This window comes from Lissotriton helveticus, chromosome 9 (genome assembly GCF_964261635.1).
Source record: "Lissotriton helveticus chromosome 9, aLisHel1.1, whole genome shotgun sequence".
In the NCBI taxonomy this organism is placed as follows: Eukaryota; Metazoa; Chordata; class Amphibia; order Caudata; family Salamandridae; genus Lissotriton; species Lissotriton helveticus.
In genome coordinates this window covers 1266706244-1266727517 of record NC_136070.1, presented here as the reverse complement: position 1 = coordinate 1266727517, position 21274 = coordinate 1266706244, and the positions used below count along the sequence as shown (strand labels likewise).

General features: G+C 45.1%; 1 protein-coding gene across 1 annotated transcript in view; it reads left to right on the top strand.

The window, feature by feature from the left end:
* LOC144782453 (phosphatidylinositol 4,5-bisphosphate 3-kinase catalytic subunit gamma isoform-like) overlaps positions 1-21274 on the top strand; it is a 120797-nt gene that overhangs the window by 61081 nt on the left and 38442 nt on the right. The window contains exons 5-9 of the mRNA XM_078661829.1: positions 1773-1998; positions 6612-6706; positions 10116-10262; positions 18299-18389; positions 20389-20522. Of these exons, the coding sequence (XP_078517955.1) occupies positions 1773-1998; positions 6612-6706; positions 10116-10262; positions 18299-18389; positions 20389-20522 (693 nt within the window). The remainder of the gene's footprint in view (positions 1-1772; positions 1999-6611; positions 6707-10115; positions 10263-18298; positions 18390-20388; positions 20523-21274) is intronic.

Below are 21274 nucleotides of genomic sequence, written 5' to 3'. Positions count from 1 at the left end.
TCCTCTTCTGGTAATACCCATTTCCTGCCCATTTGAGAAAGTTATTATTACATAAAATTACGCATTACTGGATTAGTAGTATGATTGAGTAAATGGATATCTCGTTTGAAATTCTCGTTTTTGCATACAAATGCGAATTTGCATCTGAAAATCAAGACATTTGATAATTTTATCATATATGATATACAGTACAATGTGAGCATTAAAGATAAAGGCAACTCTTGGTCTCAATTCAAGTTTTTTTGTAAACAGATAGCTCCTGTTCTAAAGGAATATCCCGTTGTGTACCCCTTACTGAAGAAGTCCTTACTAAAGTTCAATCCTCTTTGTGATATTCTCCTTCAGTAATTATGGGGGTGATTAAGATGGCGGGCAGACTTACATCCACCCGCCAGCCTATCGGACAACGGGATGACCCGACTTGCTGTTGGCGGTCCCGTCAACCTGATTACAATGCGACCGTCTCCAAGGCCGTTCCACTGTCTATCTCTTGTATTGTGGCGAGTGCTGCGTGCTGCAACACATGCTGCAGTACAAATAATAGACAGGAAACATAGCCCTGCACTACGTGGCAGGAACCATGCAGTGCCTGCCACATGGTGCAGGGATATATAGGTAAATTACTTGTTATACCAGTACATTTCAAAAAAAGTTTCTTTACAATGATAATTTTTTTTATCGCATTTAAAACAAAGTGCAATTTCCAGGAATAGTTCTTGATACTCCAAGTAGGTCTCGTAATCAAACATGATAGATAGTGTAGATGTGTCTTTTATCCTCGTGAATTGCTGTCATAGTAGTTCCGCACTATGATGCAGCGGTGAGGTCAAAAGGGCAGATACAGGGGACGTTCACAAAGTAACAACTTTAGTACAGAGTTTCAACTGAACAAGCAACACCTAAAATACTCACCTTAATGCTGGGGGTTTCTTGTCACGACTCGGAGATGGGCACTGAAGTAAACACAGTTCGGATGGGTAAGAAAAGATGGCAGTTGTGGGTTATCATAGCCAAGAAGGTACATGGATTAGTACGTATACAGCACTGGTTTCTGTATCTGCTTAAGTAGCTCATAGTTTCACTTTCATCGTATGCTGCGTAGAGCTACATAGTATTACATACAGAAAACATGTGTTATAATTTGTCATTGCATAAAAACAATCCAAAACATACATTTGCATTACGTAAGGTAACTCAACATAATGAAATCTTGTATAACATACCAACATTGCCTAGCATAACATTCCGTAAGATACCATTGCTTAGTATAACACTACACGAAGAAGCATTGCCTAGCATACACATAACTCATTAATGCAATTCTCTGAAACACACATTGTGAGAAACATGAACATAAAACAAACATCTGCATCCCCTGACATTCTAGTAGGCCTGGGCATTGAACTTTGCTCCGTTCGCGGAGTTTTCTGCACTCCGTGGAGCTCGCGGAGAGCAGAAAACTCCGCTTCATGATGTGCAGCAGTGTTTTTTCCCAGCTCACAAACGGTAAGTTCACGATCGCGAACAGTAAGTTTCGAGCGTGGGCTGATGCTCGTGCAGAATTTCTACCCGAGTGGCAGAAATACCAGCTCAAACTGCAGTTCCCACTGCTCTCTGCCACTCGCTGAACTTCGCAGAGTTTTTTTGTAACTTTGCGAGTTCCACGTAGCAAAACTCTGCGAACTACGCCCAGGCCTACAATTTAGCATAAGGAGCCATGATGCACCAAATACGCAGGCGTGTGAAGTCCTCACTCTTTAACTCTCTTCTAGAGTAAAAGGCTCGGACACTTCTTCTTCTGGTACCTGCGGAGTGAGATCAGTGGCTCCCCCTGCTACCACGACCGCTTTGCCGTCATCCTTGAAGCGTACCTGCGGGGCTGTCGACCGTCCATCCTGCAGGGGTTCCAGAAACAGGTGCAGCTGGTGGAGAAACTACACAGAGTGGTGACAGACATCAAGAAGATCCTACCGGAGAGAGGCGACCTCCCGGCTAACGGTGAGTCTCAACAGCAGGCTGGAGGTTAGCAGGAGCGGCCCATGCAGGTAAGAACGGTGGGGCTGTGGGACGGAGAAACACATAAACACAAAAAGGGTATGCAGTTCCTGACAGGATAAAACAGGTTGCGTAAGCGAGCAGATGCTCCCTTTATATCTAGATAGAGGGGGGAATTCTTCTTGTTGGAATTAGGACCCTCACACACCCAGCCAGCTATGTGTCATGCTTCATCATTGGGTCTGCTCCTCGTCGAGTCGGCGCTGCAATATCCAACGGGACGGAGGACATTGTATCATATGGGGTATTCAAATAGTGCCTTGCTACGCTTTGTGTGGCCCTGAAGCACTGTCCAATTCGTGTCCGATTTCTTGTTACCCAGGTATTGGAATGCGCATTACTTTATATTTTATAGGGACTTCTATAGCACACGTTCTTCCAAATGTATGTCCTCAGAGGCCTATTGAAATCTGAGACATTCACACCCTTGTGGCGAGTACTGCATCACAAAGTATTCCACCTTAATATCGATAGTAAAAATATCGTGGTACCAGAAAGTTGTGTCAAAAATATCGACAACAAAAATATCAATAACGTAAGGTTATATAAATAAGTATTGATTTACTTCTTTCAACTCCACATATATGGACATTCATTGCTTGGATGCACTTACGTTCTTGAATTCTTTTTTTTTTTCACATGGTACCACAATTTTCTGCTTTCAGTATTTCGACATTTAGCCCATCACAGACTCATCACAGGTTGATTGCTGATTTTTTTAGCAGGATCGTCAATAGCATGGGTGTGGGAAACTTGCTGCTTTTTCCCATGTGTTTGCTTGTATATCTGTTAAAGTGGCAAATTGTGTTTGCTGTGTGTTAAGTGAAGGCTTTACCATGGCCAGTACATGGCCCAGCTTCCAATGTGTGTCTTAGATTTTACAAGCATCACAGTTATGTACCACTGAGTTGGGTAACAATAAACATCGGGCCCGATTCACCGAATGAACTTAAGACTCAATCCTAAACTTACTACTATTTTGGTATAAACAGAATGCACTTACTACTTTTGGCATTCACAGAATGAACTTACTACTTTTGGTATTCACAGAAGTTAGGATTTTGTCTTAAGTTTGTCTTAAGACAAACTTAAGACAGACTTTTTGTGAATACCAAAAGTCAAAGTCAAAATCTATGGGTGTTTAAGCTTGTGTCTGTCCTAGTTCTACTCTCTTGACCCAAAGCAACTCAACGCGATCTTTTGCACTTGCACAGGCAGTGAAGCACTGTACAAGGTCAAAGTCAGGCATAGAGTCAACGAGTGATACGAGAAGGAGCTGGGTATTGGACTCTTATTTTATCAAGGACAGGTGATACATTATCGCCGCATTTATCGGCAGGAAACTGCCGCTAAAGCGGCAATAATGGCCTTGATAATATGCTCTATGAATTCCAATCGAAGCCCATGTTAGATATGTTCACACCAGAACATGGACTTCGATATTATCAAGGCCATTATCGCCACTTTATCAGCAGTTTCCTGCCGATAAAAGCGGCAATAATGTATCGCCTGTCCTTGATAATATGCCCCTTACTTCCTTGTGATGTAGTGTTCTTTAAATATCTGTCTTTAAGTCTTTGCTAAATTGGAACAGCATAAGGGCAGCCCTGTAGATACATGGATGTTGTTCCAGAACCTGGGTGCACAGATGGAGTGTGTACTATCTGGTTTAGGATTCTTACACTTCTTAGCCTCTAGTCTGACGGTGGCTTTGGATGTGTGAGAGAAATTAGAGATGTTGATCTTGTTCCCAAGATAAGTGCTGCTGCTGGTCATGATAGCTTTGTAAATGGTGAAGCTGGGTTTGAAGATGGTGCAGGCCGGATCAAGGAACCAATGGAGGTCCTTCCAGATGGTGGTATTGGGATTATATTTCTTCTTTTCCTGGATTAGATGTGCCATGGCACGTAAGACACCCTTAAGTGGTGCTAGTGTGGAGTCTGGAAGGCCATTGAGTTGGGCCATCCACATGAAGGGATATGAGGGTTTGAACAACAGCTTTGAAGCCACATTCTGGGAGAAAGTGTTTCATTTCTTTAGAAGAGAGAGCTGGCACTAGGCTGTTGTTTTTGGCAAGGTGCTCCTTGAGGGTGAGGTTGGTCCAAGGTGAATCCAAGTGACTTGGCATTCGGTGAACGTTGGAGCTCCAAGCCATCAAGGTTCATCTCATTGACCAAGTTTGTTTTCATTCTTGCTTCTTGTTCTAGGCAAATAACAATTATCTTGTGTTGTTTCGGTTGAGTTTCAGGTAGGTTGTAGTCATCCAGGTCAGGGTGATGTGCAGGCAGCATTGGAAGCGTTGGATGATTGGAGCAGAAAACCATCAGGAAGATTTGTGCATCATGAGTCTATTCTTGAATCTTGATGTTGTTATCTGTGAGTTGTGGCTGAAGATGACAGCAAGCAGTATGGAACCCTGGGGGATTCTGGAAGTCATAGGGATCTTTTGTGCCCATGTAAACAAACTGGTATAGATTGAGAAGGTAGGAGGACCCCAAGGAATCCCATTTGATACTCCAGGGTATAGATGAGGGCTGAATGTTTGACGGTGCTGCTGAAAGCTGCTGAGAGGGCCATATGGAGGCAGGGGTCATCTTCAACTGTCATCAGGAGGGTGTCATCTACGATGTGAAAGGTAGCGGTCTCCATGCTGCTGCATGATCTAAAGCCAGACTGGTGGTTGTGCAGGACATGATGAGCATTGATGTGGTCTTAGAGTTCAACATAGACTGCTTAGTCAATGATCTTGCCAATGAATATTAGGTGAATGATGGGCTGGTAGTTGTCAAGGCCATCAGGGTCTAAAATAGATTTGTTTAGGAGTGGGAGGATCGGGCCTCTATTGGTAGCTTCTGGTAAGATGCCCGAGTCAGCGAGGCATTGCCAAAGATGAGTAGGTGTGATAGAGCTTCCCCAGAGAGAGCTTTGAAGAAGGACATGGGTAAGACATCATCTTCATCAGAAGTGGCTTTGAGGGAGTTGAGTATGTCAGCAAGATCTGTGAGAGACAGGGCTTTAAAGGAGGACTAACGATTGTGGGATTCATACGAGAAGGGTTGGATATAAGAGGAGAAAGAGGATTGGTGCTGTTGATGTGCAGTTGAATCGTCTGTATTTTTTCACTGAAGAAGAAGTCGATCGAGTGTGTGACAGGTAGGTCTGCCAGGGGGTCAATTGATTTCTTGAAAAGTGTTCTGCTTGTTTAGGTGGCTTCATTGATTGTGTTTGTATAATACTTTGCTGTGCCTGATGTGAGCAGCTGTCTGGGTGCTGTGCTCAGGGACTTCAGCATTGTGAGGTTATCAGAAGTTCAGTTTTCCTTCCATTTCCTTTCCTGTCTGTAGACGGAGTATTTCTTGTCTTGAGGTCTTTAGAGGACGAGAGGGCTGAAGCCGTTGGCCTGCACAGGCATATATTTGTTGGATGGTGTAAGTTCACACAATTTTCCAACAAAGCATGGAAGTTGTTTAGAGGGATGTTAGCATTTGACATGGACTTGGCATGGCACGAGATTAGGTTGTCGATGGAGAAGTCTTTGAAGCGGCTGAAGGTTTGGTGTTCTCATTTGGATTCCTCTCAGTTTGGTGGTCAGTTGGTGAGCTAGGCACAGCAAGGGGTCAGTTGAGTCCTGTGGTATGGGTAGGTTGCGCTGGTTTGTGGGAAATGCTGAAAAGAAAACGTTGAGGATTTGGCCTTTGAATTGTGTTGGCTGGATGATGTGCTGATCATGACTTATATAAACCAATAGAAAAAACAAAAGAAAACACATCCTATCGCTCCCAAACAAAGGAAGTTATTTAGAGTCTGACAGACTGGGTACCGCGACACAAAAGTGGTGGAGAACCATTTTTCCAAACTCTCCGTTTGTCTGCTCTATTTAGAGTCGGGCTGTCATGTCTCCACAAGAGGAGCCCCCGCTGTCCAGTGGCGTAACAATATTCCCTGCAGCCTCCGCGGTCCGAAGCAGCCTCCCAGCTCGAGGGGGCCCTCTCCAGCAGTGTGCACGGTCAGCGGGCCCCAGGCTTGAGAGCTCCTGATTGGATTCGGAGAGTGGCGGGCCCCCTCTATGTACTTTGCAGGGGGGCACCCTCAGGTTTCGTTACACCACTGTCACTGCCACTGCTGGTGGAAACCTTAGACGGGTGGTCCCTTGGACCTGGGCTGTCCCTCTCATTACCTTAGATCGTCTGACCTGTTTACGGTGGACCTTCTGATGCACATGTCTCCTTTTCTGGAGCACTAAGAAGTGCCTGGTAGTTCCAAACAGAAACATTAATCAACCCCACACCCTAGGGGGAAACTCCCAGGGTGTCAGGGTATTAGTTTTAGATTTTTCTGAAACAAACAATCTCTGTGGGAGTTTATTTTAGAAAAACAAAAAAGTTTGCTGAGCATCCACATGAAACACGGCTGTCTCTAGGCGGCGGTCGTCCGGTTAAGACCTACGTCATCCAGCCATGACGACACGCTGCTGCCCACTAAATAACCGCTATGTCTAATTCAGATTTTTTGCCAATGATTTAATGTTGGTCATTGTATTTTTTGTTTTCCCATAGCCAACTCCCAGCTTCAAGAAATGCTGCTGTCTGCAGATCTGCCTAAAAACTTTCAAGTGCCCTTTGACCCCCGGATTCAAGCAGGAGAAATTCTGGTAAGAAACTCTGAAGGATGTGACTGAGGTTTATCAAAAAAGGGGGGTCCTCTTTGGTTCTCTTTTTGCTCATATATTTGGAGGTCTGCCTGGAGGCAACTTCAGTTGCACCCCACAGCTTATGTCATGAAAATAACATACATGAAAAGGGTCTTTGGGTCAGCCCCCTTCAGCCACAGCTTGTTTTTGTAACTTTCCATCGTCAAGTGGGGTAGACTACAGAGAGGAACGCCACCAACACGCCAAGCAGCATAAGGATGCGGTCTAGTTGCTAAACTCATTCCATGTTCTCCTTCAAATATGCCACGAGGATTGGTACTTCCCAAAGAAGACGTTTGACATATTGTTTACATGGATAAGTGAGGGAGACATTTGCTGCTACGTAGAACAACAAGCATTGCAAAGGCAATAGATCTCATGAAACCTATTGGCTTTGTCAATGCCTATTTCCCTAGATGGCAGCCATGCTTACATGCGCATGTAGCTACTGCAACCATCTTATAATGATGTATTCTAAAGAGAAAGAAAGATTTTAGATTTTTTTTTGCTTTAAGAAAAATCATTGATAAATGGTGAATGTGAATGCAAGTGTGGTGGTCATCTCTGAATGATTTTTGTTAAACCAAAGTGATGTTGCGTAGGGAGAAAAGTTAATCACCCAAACACAACCATTAAATACCCGACTCTGGTACCTTTCACATAGGAATCCAGGGCCACGCGTAATGAGGGCCACGGTGTCCCAGTATGGCAACAGACCAAACAAGGAATGCTGAAAGTCTGATCTGGAAGCAAACCCTTCCGACTCTTGAAAACTTACCATCAGCTTAATGGCTAGCATTGCACGAACATGTATAAAAAACAGGGTACCAACAGTATTCATAAATGATACTCCCCTGAGAGCAATGTGTTCTAAAGGCAACTTCTTTGGAAGATAATTGAAGGAAAAATTGACAGATCTGCCCAACCCAACCAAATGAAATTGATCCACAAGAAAACAAGAAGTCTTTGAGTTCTGAAAATCTTCTAGCCCAGAAATGACGCCACACTCCATTGGGCCACATTATCAGCCAGGATCGAAACAAACATGTGCAACTACAAGGCACTGGGCAAACTTAAAGGAATCGCCTGCAGGGGATATTTTACTATGATGGCCACACCGGCCGATGTATATAAAAATTCTAAAACTTCTGGAAGACCTCCAGCTATTTATGGGAACAAGACCAAACTTCTTACAGACACTTGAATGCTAAAGGGTGGAGTATCACCATGAGCGACAGATGTACCTGCGATATGTAGGTGAAAGAATTGTAGGAACACATCATTCGTCTATACACTATAAAAGCAAATCTTCAAATGCAAAGCTCCAATTCATTAGTAACTTCACAATTGTGGGGTGGGATGAAATGGTGCCTTCTCAACTGTCTAGACAGAATCCAGACATCAGTGAGAGAGTTTTCTAATTTTTGAGAGACTGTTGCAAGAAGAGACTATAGACATAGACAAAAGGAAGCAGTGGCCCACGTGAGGGTCCTGAAGAAGAGGGACTGCTTTGTCTATGGTTCCGGCTGGAGAAACTTACAACATGATTGCCAACAACTCAAGCCCCGGTGGTCCTTTGGACTCTGTTATTCAACTCTAAAAGGACTGACCTACTTCAGAGAATAAGACCCTTCTTGGCATGCACCACCCAAGCAGTAATCGATCAATCGTGAAATTGACTGGACACTAGAAATTGTGAAGCGTCCACATGCACCTCTCATCAATGCCACAACTGAACAGTGTCCCTCAAGGTAGGACACTGGAATATCAAGTCTGAAACACTGTGTCAAAAATATCATATAAAAAATATCTTCATGGGGAGTATTCATAGGTAGGTAAACGTTTACTATACTTAACTCCAGATATATGTACCTTGTTGATATATACCTTCTAGGGACATAGGGGCAGATTCACAGAACTAATCTGAGATAAAATCCTAAACTTACTACTTTTGGTATTCACAGAAGGCATTTAGGCATTTAGTAGTAGTAAAGTTAGGACTCCTAACTTTACTACTACTAAACTGTGACAAAATCCTTTCTTTACGACTTTCGGTATTCACAAAAGGCATATAGTAGTAGTAAAGTTAGGAGTCCGAACTTTACTACTACTAAATGCCTTCTGTGAATACCAAAAGTAGTAAGTTTAGGATTTTATCTCAGTTTAGTAGTAGTAAACTTAGGAGTCCTAACTTTACTACTACTAAATGCCTTCTGTGAATACCAAAAGCTGTAAGTTTAGGATTTTAGAAAAACCAAAGGAAATGATGGACGGAGCGTTGACAATACAAGCACTCACCCCCAGTCAACTGATCGGGTTTAATCCATCACCGTTCTTTAGCCCACTCTGCCACCCCAGTTCAGACATGGCCATATGCAAATCAGTCTGACCCTGTGCCTCATGGGAACAGTCCAGCCCGAACTGCCAAGCCATGCCTTCCCTGGCCCGGAAACAAGCTACCGAGGACCGGTTTCTGGCATTGCAGCCGTCTTCAGCCCGGCTTGCTTGAATCCAGTGGCAAAGGGAGCAAGGGACTCACGTCTGAGCATACCCTGCCAACTTATGGCGAACAAAGAAAAACCAAAGGAAATGATGGACTGAGCGTTGACAATACAAGCACTCACCCCCAGTCAACTGATCTGGGTTTAACCTTTTCCGTGCGGCCCCGATTCCCCCCCGGTGCTGAGCCCTAATGAAAACGGGCGTGGTCATGACAGAACGGTTCCGTCATAAGCACAGCTCGACCGATGCTCATGACGGAACCGTTCCGTCATGAGCATCGAAGGGGTTAATCCATCACCGTTCTTTAGCCCACTCTGCCACCCCAGTTCAGACATGGCCATATGCAAATCAGTCTGACCCTGTGCCTCATGGGAACAGTCCAGCCCGAACTGCCAAGCCATGCCTTCCCTGGACCGTAAACAAGCTACCGGATTAGGATTTTATCTCAGATTAGTTCTGTGAACCGGCCCCACAGTTTATGTAGTTGAGAATAGTAAATCTTTTCTTACTAAATTCTCACTGCCAAAATATTTTTGTTGTCGATATTTTTGCTATGATATTCTTGTAACAATATTTCTGTAGTCGATATTCTGACCATCCTTAGATAAAGGAATTAACTTAGAATGAACTTTCTTCAGCCTTGTTCAATCCCTTGACTGTATACATACAATACACTATTCAGCCATTTATTCAAAATTGAATGTTGAATAAAATCTATTGTATTCACGTAGCTGTGTGGTTCCTCTCTACTGCTCATCAGTCCTGTATAATCACTCTATTAAAAGCAAGGTACTGGTTGTTCTGAATGACCTTGACTTTACTTTAAAATGTATTTTGTGTATTTAGGAAGTTATTCTTTTTCCCCCAGCTGGACAAGTGCAAAGTGATGGCGTCTAAGAAGAAGCCACTTTGGTTGGAGTTCAGTTGCGGCGAGTCGGACTTGGTCGACAGCCCGCCAATTGGAATCATCTTCAAACATGGCGATGATCTTCGACAGGATATGATTATCGTCCAGGTGATGAAGATAAAGGGGAGGGCAGGAGCTGCAATGTAAGCCATGATCGGGGGAGCAGGGATTCAGGAGTTGGGGCCTGAGCAGCAGAAAATCAAGGCATGATATGGAACAGTAAATCTGGCAATGTGGTATAGAAGGAAATCAAGTCACAATAAGAAAGATGAGAACATAGCAGGGTGACTGCTTTACAGACTGCTTTATAGGCACTGTGCATGATGGCATTGGATGGTACCAAAGTGAAGGATGGGGGTGGATTACTTACCGTGTTAGAGACCTCCACTGTGACACTAGGGAGCCTCTTACCTGGTGATACGCAGTGTATGAGCGTGATACTCCTCATACTTCTAACCCGTCTCTGATGCTTCACTCAAGGTGCAGAGGTAAACTCTTTTTGTAGTAAATTTAGCAGTACTATATAATAGTACTACTTGTGTACTACAAAATGCTATTCACTAACCAACACAAGGAGACATCCAACCTCAACTTTCCTATCTTTTCTTTCCAGAGATCTCTGCCACAATGGCGGTGGTCTCTACGATGGTACACCTACGTTGAGTTGAAAATGTGGGAGGGATGGTGGAGCGGCAGCAAAAGGAAAATACTTACCGAAAAATTGCAAGAATTTAGGGAGGGGTAGGGAGGGATACGGAGGGGCTTATAGTGGGATATGCACCGACTCACAAAAGAGTAGGCCCATAGCTATTCACAAAATGCACTTCTCAAGTTACTACAGCCAAAAAAGGAACCAAACAGTCATAAATGTTCTCCAGGTCAGCCTTGGAGTAAGACAAGCACCACACTCTGATTTAGATCTCGGCAGACGGGTTACTCCGTCACAACAGTGATGGAAATCCCATCTGCTGAAATATAAATCCAATTATATCCTATGGGATTTATATTTCGGTGGACGGGTTATCCGTCACCGCTGTGATGGAGTAACCCGTCTGCTGAAATTTGAAACACCCTCCTATTGAAAATACTGGAGGCTAGTACTTAAAATATAACCATATACAAAATAATGTTAAAATGAATTAACTTATTTCGGGGCATATCAGCAACAACCGGCGATAATTATCGATAAGCGCGCTTAGCGCTAGGATAATTATCGCCGCTAGCTATCGCTGGATTTTATCGTGGAGACAGCGCGCTATCAGCAACGCTTATCTCCAAAGCGATAAAAATTCCAGAGTTAGCTGCCAAATGTGCGATTATCGCTGGATAATCGCACAACGATTGGCGATACGTTGTTGATAGGGCAGGGCAGACTTAGCCATTATATCCACCTTCCATTGGATAAAATGTCTAAGTCAGATGGAAAGCAGGCGTAAGAAAAGTAGCGATAAGCGCGGTTAGCGCTACTTTTCTTATTACCATGTTAGTTAGCGTGAGGTTTGTTGATCGGAGAAATGTCGGGTAGCGACATTTCTCATTTTATTTTTGTGCGGAACGCCCACTTTGCATCTCATTAGAGATGCAAAGCTGGACGTTGAGGGAAAGGGCGCTAAGGCAAGGATTCACGCGATAGCATGACCTTGCTGATAATGCGATAAAATTATCACCGATTTTTGCCCGAAAACGGACGCTAAAGCAGCGATAATTTTATCGCTGCGCCTCAATGATATGCCCCTTCGACTTAAAAAAAATATGTTAATTTTATTTAATATCAAAAAATATTTAAAAAGGAAACAATATTCTATTATACAATGTTTTATAAACTTTTAACAATGTGAAATGAAATGTAACTTATTATTGGTGTGGCTTTCAACACTGTTTTTGTCCATTTCATGGCCACTGTTATAGTCACAGAGGCTGAGAACCATGAAAAGGACAATACCCCTGTGCATAGGGAGTAAACTTTCAGTTCCTCATGGACAGTGCTTTTTAGGTCGCGCCTGCGATTGCAGGGGCGAAAGCCCCTGCTGTCGCAAAGCGATCTATTGCAATCATTTCAGTCATTTTCCCTGTCAAGGACTAGGCAGAGACAACACACTGTCACGCGCACGCAGCCGGCCGGAATCGGATCAGGTCACGCGCTCCGATCCCGGCCGGCTGTTCACAACACATGCACACGCAGGCACAGGCAGGCACACATGCAAGCACACACGCAGGCACACACGCAGGCACAGGCAGGCACACACGCAGGCACACACGCAGGCACACACAACACACACACACACAGACAGACGCACGCACACACATCCCCCTCCCCCCAACTCACCGGGCTCTTTTAGTGTGTTCCGTGTCTCTGTCTCTCGTCAGCCAGGGGGTCAGTCTCGATCCTCGATCTCCCTCCGCAGCGCTGGTCTTCACCCGGGCCCCCTCCTGGGACCCGGGACTTCAGATGCCGCACTCCGCTTTGGCGCCGGGGCTCGGAGCGCGCATGCGCGGGCAGCCCCCGCCCTCTCACGCTCAGCCCGGGCTGCTTGCGGTTTCGTAGGTGAGTGATGTCATCGCTTTGGCCATTATGTTTTCCTCTCTCCTTGCAGACTTTCTATTCCTTCTGTTTGTCCATGGGCTGTGCCCCCTCAGCTACATATACACGCCCTATTGATTATTCTCCCCTACCTCACATTTCATTTGCTTTGTCGTCTTATGTTTACCTCTTGTTTTTATCCTCCCTCTCCAGCTTTCTCTGTTACAGTCTCTTTTAACCTCACACATTTCCTTTCACGCTACATCTGGCTTCCCCCCTGACTTGTGCAATTGGTGGGGGTAAGGAGAAACACGTAGAAAGTATATTGTCTTGTGCCTGCACAGTAGTGAGTAGTGAGTGCAGAGTAGTGAGTGCACAGTAATGAGTAGTGAGTGCAGAGTAGTGAGTGCAGAGTAGTGAGTGCAGAGTAGTGAGTGCAGAGTGAGTGTGCAGAGTAGTGAGTAGTGAGTGCTGAGTAGTGAGTGCAGAGTAGTGAGTAGTGAGTGCAGAGTAGTGAGTAGTGAGTGCAGAGTAGTGAGTGCAGAGTAGTGAGTAGTGAGTGCAGAGTAGTGAGTAGTGAGTGCAGAGTAGTGAGTAGCGAGTGCAGAGTAGTGAGTGCAGAGTAGTGAGTGCAGAGTAGTGAGTGCAGAGTAGTGAGTAGTGAGTGCAGAGTAGTGAGTAGTGAGTGCAGAGTAGTGGGTGCAGAGTAGTGGGTGCAGAGTAGTGGGTAGGGAGTAGAGTAGTGAGTAGTGAGTAGAGTAGTGAGTAGAGTAGTGAGTAGTGAGTGCAGAGTAGTGAGTAGTGAGTGCAGAGTAGTGAGTAGTGAGTGCAGAGTAGTGAGGTGAGTGCAGAGTAGTGAGTGCAGAGTAGTGAGTGCAGAGTAGTGAGTGCAGAGTGAGTGTGTAGAGTAGTGAGTGCTGAGTAGTGAGTGCAGAGTAGTGAGTAGTGAGTGCAGAGTAGTGAGTAGTGAGTGCAGAGTAGTGAGTGCAGAGTAGTGAGTAGTGAGTGCAGAGTAGTGAGTAGTGAGTGCAGAGTAGTGAGTAGCGAGTGCAGAGTAGTGAGTGCAGAGTAGTGAGTGCAGAGTAGTGAGTGCAGAGTAGTGAGTAGTGAGTGCAGAGTAGTGAGTAGTGAGTGCAGAGTAGTGGGTGCAGAGTAGTGGGTGCAGAGTAGTGGGTAGGGAGTAGAGTAGTGAGTAGTGAGTAGAGTAGTGAGTAGAGTAGTGAGTAGTGAGTGCAGAGTAGTGAGTAGTGAGTGCAGAGTAGTGAGTAGTGAGTGCAGAGTAGTGAGGTGAGTGCAGAGTAGTGAGTGCAGAGTAGTGAGTGCAGAGTAGTGAGTGCAGAGTAGTGAGTGCAGAGTGAGTGTGTAGAGTAGTGAGTGCAGAGTAGTGAGTGCAGAGTAGTGAGTGCAGAGTAGTGAGTGCAGAGTGAGTGTGCAGAGTAGTGAGTAGTGAGTGCTGAGTAGTGAGTGCAGAGTAGTGAGTAGTGAGTGCAGAGTAGTGAGTAGTGAGTGCAGAGTAGTGAGTGCAGAGTAGTGAGTAGTGAGTGCAGAGTAGTGAGTAGTGAGTGCAGAGTAGTGAGTAGTGAGTGCTGAGTAGTGAGTGCAGAGTAGTGAGTGCAGAGTAGTGAGTGCAGAGTAGTGAGTAGTGAGTGCAGAGTAGTGAGTAGTGAGTGCAGAGTAGTGAGTGTAGAGTAGTGAGTGCAGAGTAGTGAGTAGTGAGTGCAGAGTAGTGAGTAGTGAGTGCAGAGTAGTGGGTGCAGAGTAGTGGGTGCAGAGTAGTGGGTAGTGAGTAGAGTAGTGAGTAGTGCGTAGTGAGTAGAGTAGTGAGTAGTGAGCAGAGTAGTGAGTAGTGAGCAGAGTAGTGAGTAGTGAGTGCCGAGTAGTGAGTGCCGAGTAGTGAGTAGTGAGTAGAGTAGTGAGTAGAGTAGTGAGTAGAGTAGTGAGTAGAGTAGTGAGTAGTGAGTGCAGAGTAGTGAGTAGTGAGTAGAGTAGTGAGTAGTTAGAGTAGTTAGTAGAGTAGTGAGTAGTGAGTAGAGTAGTCAGTATTGAGTAGAGTAGTGAGTAGTGAGTAGAGTAGTGAGTAGTGAGTAGAGTAGTGAGTAGTGAGTGCAGAGTAGTGAATAGTGAGTAGAGTAGTGAGTAGAGTAGTGAGTGCAGAGTAGTGAGTAGTAAGTAGTGAGTAGTGAGTAGAGTAGTGAGTAGTGAGTGCAGAGTAGTGAGTAGTGAGTAGTGAGTAGAGAGTAGTGAGTAGAGTAGTGAGTAGAGTAGTGAGTAGAGTAGTGAGAAGAGTAGTGAGTAGTGAGTGCAGAGTTGTGAGTAGAGTAGTGAGTAGTGAATTGAGTAGTGAGTAGAGTAGTGAGTAGAGTAGTGAGTAGTGAGTGCAGAGTAGTGAGTAGTGAGTAGAGTAGTGAGTAGTTAGTAGAGTAGTGAGTAGTGAGTAGTGAGTAGAGTAGTGAGTAGAGTAGTGAGTAGAGTAGTGAGTAGAGTAGTGAGTAGTGAGTAGTGAGTAGAGTAGTGAGTAGTGAGTGCAGAGTAGTGAGTAGTGAGTAGAGTAGTGAGTAGTGAGTAGAGTAGTGAGTAGTGAGTAGAGTAGTGAGAGTAGTGAGTAGAGTAGTGAGTAGAGTAGTGAGTAGAGTAGTGAGTGCAGAGTAGTGAGTAGAGTAGTGAGTAGTGAGTGCAGAGAAGTGAGTAGTGAGTAGAGTAGTGAGTAGAGTCGTGAGTAGTGAGTAGAGTAGTGAGTGCAGAGTAGTGAGTAGAGTAGTGAGTAGTGAGTAGAGTAGTGAGTAGAGTAGTGAGTAGTGAGTAGAGTAGTGAGTAGTGAGTAGGGTAGTGAGTAGAGTAGTGAGTAGAGTAATGAGTAGTGAGTAGTGAGTGCAGAGTAGTGAGTAGAGTAGTGAGTAAAGTAGTGAGTAGTGAGTGCAGAATAGTGAATAGTGAGTAGTGAGTAGTGAGTGCAGAGTAGTGAGTAGTGAGTGCAGAGTAGTGAGTAGTGAGTGCAGAGTAGTGAGTAGAGTAGTGAGGTGAGTAGTGAGTAGTGAGTGCAGAGTAGTGAGTAGTGAATAGAGTAGTGAGTAGTGAGTAGAGTAGTGAGGTGAGTAGTGAGTAGAGTAGTGAGTAGAGTAGTGAGTAGTGAGTAGAGTAGTGAGTAGAGTAGTGAGTAGTAAGTAGTGAGTAGAGTAGTGACTAGTGAGTAGAGTAGTGAGTGGAGAGTAGTGAGTAGAGTAGTGAGTAGTGAGCAGAGTAGTGAGTAGTGAGTGCAGACAGAGTAGTGAGTAGTGAGTAGAGTAGTGAGTAGAGTAGTGAGTAGAGAGTAGAGTAGTGAGTAGAGTAGTGAGTAGAGTAGTGAGTGCAGAGTAGTGAGTGCAGAGTAGTGAGTAGTGAGTAGAGTAGTGAGTAGAGTAGTAAGTAGAGTAGTGAGTAGAGTAGTGAGTACTGAGTGCAGAGTAGTGAGTAGTGAGTAGAGTAGTGAGTAGTGAGTGCAGAGTAGTGAGTAGTGAGTGCAGAGTAGTGAGTAGTGAGTAGAGTAGTGAGTAGAGTAGTGAGTAGAGTAGTGAGTAGTGAGTAGAGTAGTGAGTGCAGAGTAGTGAGTACAGTAGTGAGTAGAGTAGTGAGTAGTGAGTAGAGTAGTGAGTGCAGAGTAGTGAGTAGTGAGTAAATTAGTGAGTAGAGTAGTGAGTAGTGAGTAGAGTAGTGAGTAGTGAGTAGAGTAGTGAGTAGAGTAGTGAGTAGAGTAGTGAGTAGAGTAGTGAGTAGTGAGTAGTGAGTGCAGAGTAGTGAGTAGTGAGTAGAGTAGTGAGTAAAGTAGTGAGTAGTGAGTGCAGAATAGTGAGTAGTGAGTAGTGAGTGCAGAGTAGTGAGTAGTGAGTGCAGAGTAGTGAGTAGTGAGTGCAGAGTAGTGAGTAGAGTAGAGTAGTGAGGTGAGTAGTGAGTAGTGAGTGCAGAGTAGTGAGTAGAGTAGTGAGTAGTGAGTAGAGTAGTGAGGTGAGTAGTGAGTAGAGTAGTGAGTAGAGTAGTGAGTAAAGTAGTGAGTGCAGAGTAGTGAGTAGTGAGTAGAGTAGTGAGTAGTGAGTAGAGTAGTGAGTAGTAAGTAGTGAGTAGAGTAGTGAGTAGAGTAGTGAGTGGAGAGTAGTGAGTAGTGAGTAGAGTAGTGAGTAGTGAGCAGAGTAGTGAGTAGTGAGTGCAGAGTAGTGAGTAGTGAGTAGTGAGTAGTGAGTAGAGTAGTGAGTAGTGAGTAGAGTAGTGAGTAGTGAGTGCAGAGTAGTGAGTAGAGTAGTGAGTAGTGAGTGCAGAGTAGTGAGTAGTGAGTGCAGAGTAGTGAGTAGTGAGTAGAGTAGTGAGTAGTGAGTAGAGTAGTGAGTAGTGAGTAGAGTAGTGAGTGGAGTAGTGAGTAGTGAGTAGAGTAGTGAGTAGTGAGTAGAGTAGTGAGTGCAGAGTAGTGAGTACAGTAGTGAGTAGAGTAGTGAGTAGTGAATAGAGTAGTGAGTGCAGAGTAGTGAGTCATGAGTAGAGTAGTGAGTAGAGTAGTGAGTAGTGAGTAGAGTAGTGAGTAGTGAGTAGTGAGTAGAGTAGTGAGTAGTGAGTGCAGAGTAGTGAGTAGAGTAGTGAGTAGTGAGTAGTGAGTGCAGAGTAGTGAGTAGAGTAGTGAGTAGTGAGTGCAGAGTAGTGAGTAGTGAGTGCAGAGTCGTGAGTAGAGTAGTGAGTAGTGAGTAGAGTAGTGAGTAGTGAGTGCAGAGTAGTGAGTAGAGTAGTGAGTAGTGAGTGCAGAGTAGTGAGTAGAGTAGTGAGTAGTGAGTGCAGAGTAGTGAGTAGTGAGTGCAGAGTAGTGAGTAGAGCAGTGAGTAGTGAGTAGAGTAGTGAGTAGTGAGTGCTGAGTAGTGAGTAGTGAGTAGAGTAGTGAGTAGTGAGTGCAGAGTAGTGAGTGCAGAGTAGTGAGTAGTGAGTGCAGAGTAGTGAGTGGCTGGCCCTGTTTCTAGCTCAAGCGGTACCGGCACCTGTAGTCTAAAGATAATACCTCTGCCTCAAGTGAAGTACTCTGGTACCCAAGGATGACTAGCAAACAATATTATTCACAACGTTGCTTACTATTCAGCAACATTTGACAGTTTGCAAATCATCTTTATAAAACAATTCAGAGTTTGATAACAAATGAATGCAACACATTGTAATATACAATGCCAATAGCTCAAACTTTAATGCTGCGTGACCTATTGCATTGTAAATGCTTGTTAATGTATGGAAATGCCCCCGCCCCCCATAGTTTGGGATTTTGTTTTATTAAAATAAAAGCATTGAGGGTGAAAAGTCGCTGCATGGGTCCTGCTCAACATTGCAATTTTGTCTAAAGTGCTCCTGGTGTGTGGACCAGGGCACCTATCGTGAATAATCCCGGCCAATCTCCTCCATATCCAGAATGAGCCCTGGTGTTTCTGTGCCTTTGTATTTGCTGTCTTTGTTTTCTCATTCTGTGATTTTTCATGGAATCATTTTTGCATTATTTGTAATCATTCAGTATTTTCCCACCCCCTTTATCTATAATGCTAACTTCCAGACATATGAATTTTGAGATGCGTATCTAAAGCGCGTGTAGCCTTCTCCTGTGTGGTGACTCGTTTCCTTGTGTTTCCAGATGTTGGTCATCATGGATTCCATCTGGCAGGAGCACTCCCTTGACCTCAACCTGGTGCCCTACGGGTGCATTTCCACTGGATACAAAATAGGTATGATACCGTAATGTTCCTAGTTTCCGCACAAACCCCTCCCGCAAGAGCCTGAGCTTCATTCCCCAAAGCTCCAGGCGTAGCAGAGGTGACATCGGACACCCTTTGACCATGATGATGTCTCAGCATCAACCACTTGGTCCAGCCTTTGCTCTCCACAGAAGTCTGTTTCCTGCTAAGGACCCAAAGGAAGGGTCAGGAATGGAAACATCGAACACACAAAAGGTGATAGGAGGCTGCTTGCAATATGTCAAACCACTGGTAATCGCTCAGGGTGGCATTCCAACCCATCGTTCGTTTGACCACCACGCCACCTCAGTCTGGACCTAGCAAAAGCTCAAGACTGATTTGCATATGGCTGGGGTCACTGCAGACCTTCCTGAGACTTGTTGAAACTGCCTAAGATCCAATGAGGGGAAACATCCTTTACAACGCAACTTTTACAACGCACTACCATTACGATGCAACTTTTACAACGCAAGTTATTACAACGAATTGCGCTGGGGGGCGCTCTAGGATAGGGAATAGTTTAATTGCTATCCAACACCTTCCCTACTATCCACGGGGACTGGAATAGTAAATTAAACTATTCACTATCCAGCGCCCCCCAACACAAGTCGTTGTAACGACTTGCGTTGTAAAACCTGCGTCGTAATGGCATGCGTTGTAAAAGCATGCGTTGTAGTGACATACATCCTCGAATGAGTATTGACTGTCGATGGGAGCCATGTACGAAAGGAAGGCAGATCAGGCTGGATCGGAGGGGGTGGTGAGGCTCCGTTTGTCAGGCAGCTGTAGGTCACTTCATCAGATGGTTGGCTACCTGATAGAACCTCGATCACACCGCCATTTTGAGGTGCATGCAAAGATGGGGGTTCAGTGGACCTCTTTAGTTACCTAGGGTCAATTATGCCTACATAGGTAACGCTTGACCTATGGGTTTTTTAGTCTGCCAAGGGGGCCCTTCTTCATTAAAACTTTCCTTTGGGTAACCTTTAGACAGTTTTAGACTCACTCTGCACGCACCACTGCACCCTGTTAGAGGACCCGCACCACACACTTGCATGCACCATACAGCGTTTTGTCGCAAAAGATCTCAGCTAAAGTGACCCTTCGGGGGACCCTTAGGGCATTGCAGCACCGGCCCGACGAGGAGCAAAATGCCCAATGATGAAGCATGATATCCCTTGGGGTGTGTCAGGGCATTAGGAGACAAGACTTGCTCTTTCCTCTCACATGTGGGTCTCAAAAATCCTAGGACTACCTATACCTCTATCGTCCTCTAGATTGTAGGGGTGACTACCTGCACCCCTCATCTGGAACAGTGCCCCCTGTTTTGATTAATACAGTTCAGTGGGCTTCACCATGCACTACTCCAAGTACACACATGACTTCACACATACACCTACAGCCACATACACACAAGTACAGATAAACTCCATGAAAGTCCCAGACATTACAGAAGCCTCGACTAGAGGGGTGCACTTTCGCACCCCTCCCCCTTTGGTCAGATCCCAGCTCTGACGTCTGATGTGAAAAGGGGGATCCTTGGTGAGTATTCAGGATTGCCAGGCTTACTGAGGGAAAACTACAAACAGTGCCATCCGGAAATGTACATGGGCAGGGTGGCAGAGCTTCATAAAGCCATGCAGAGAGCTTTTGCCTTCAATGCCCCCAAAAAACATATTTTTGCAAACACACACACACAAGGATACCCACAGTCAACTGTATCCCCAACTTTATGTACACATAAATACACAGTCACATACACACACCACAGTCTCGCAGGGACAAAGACAGATGAACACTAGTCTACTCACCCACACAGTGCATAGAGAGGCAAACACATGCACACACACTTGCAAACACAGGTAGATACACACATCTGCCCACTCATACACAGGTTGACATCTTGACTGCTTCTAGATCCATGTGTAGACCATCTGCTGAGAGCCCAGTGTGGTGGTACTTTACTAATGTGCTTTACGCCCTCATGCAGGAATGATTGAGGTCGTCAGAGATGCCCGAACCATCGCCTCTGTGCAGAGGACTAAAGGGGCCGCGGGGACCCAGGTGTTCAAGGACGATGCGCTGCACACCTGGCTCCGCACCCAGTGCCAGATAGAAGAAAAGGTGAGCGGGTGCCCGATGGGGGCTGATGGAGTGCACACCAATGGATGCATGGGTACAGAGTTGGCATCCTTGAAGGGGTTATCCTAAAATACCTGCAAGCTTTAAACTCTGGAAGAGAGAAACCACCTGCTATCCTGCCATCTAAAGATTGCCATCTTTAGAAGAGTTCTTCTCTAATATCCTAGGGCAGCTATCGCTGTGACGTGAAAATCAACTTTTGAATGCAACCCAAGTGCGCACAAAGTTGCAAAGATTTTATTCTGCAAATTTCTGAAGGTTGCAAAGCTTACATAGCAGGTAAAAATGTAAATTGTAAAAAAAATTGTAAATTGATACTTGTATAGCGCACTACTCACCCGCAAGGGTCTCAAGGCGCTTGTACGAATACCGCTGTGGAACCCATCCTGGCTTTCCCTGTGAGGTGTCCACTCCTGGGCACCCCCAAGGTGAAGCAAGCTATTGCCCAGAGTTGCAGAGTGGGACTCCATGATTGGAATAGGCACCGAGGCGAGAATTATCAGGTCTGTGGAATTTTGAGCCCAAGACCCGCCAAGGTGGGGAATTGAACCCTGGTCCCGGGCTAGACCTCTGCATCAGGGTCTGCCGCTCTAACCATTGAGCCACACTTCTCCACAAAATGCACCAAAATGAGTTTTTGCAAAGGGTTAGGGCAATCCCTTTTAAATCAGATTAATAGACCAATTCCACCTTTCCAAATATGAGAAACACAACATCTGAAACCACCAATCTCA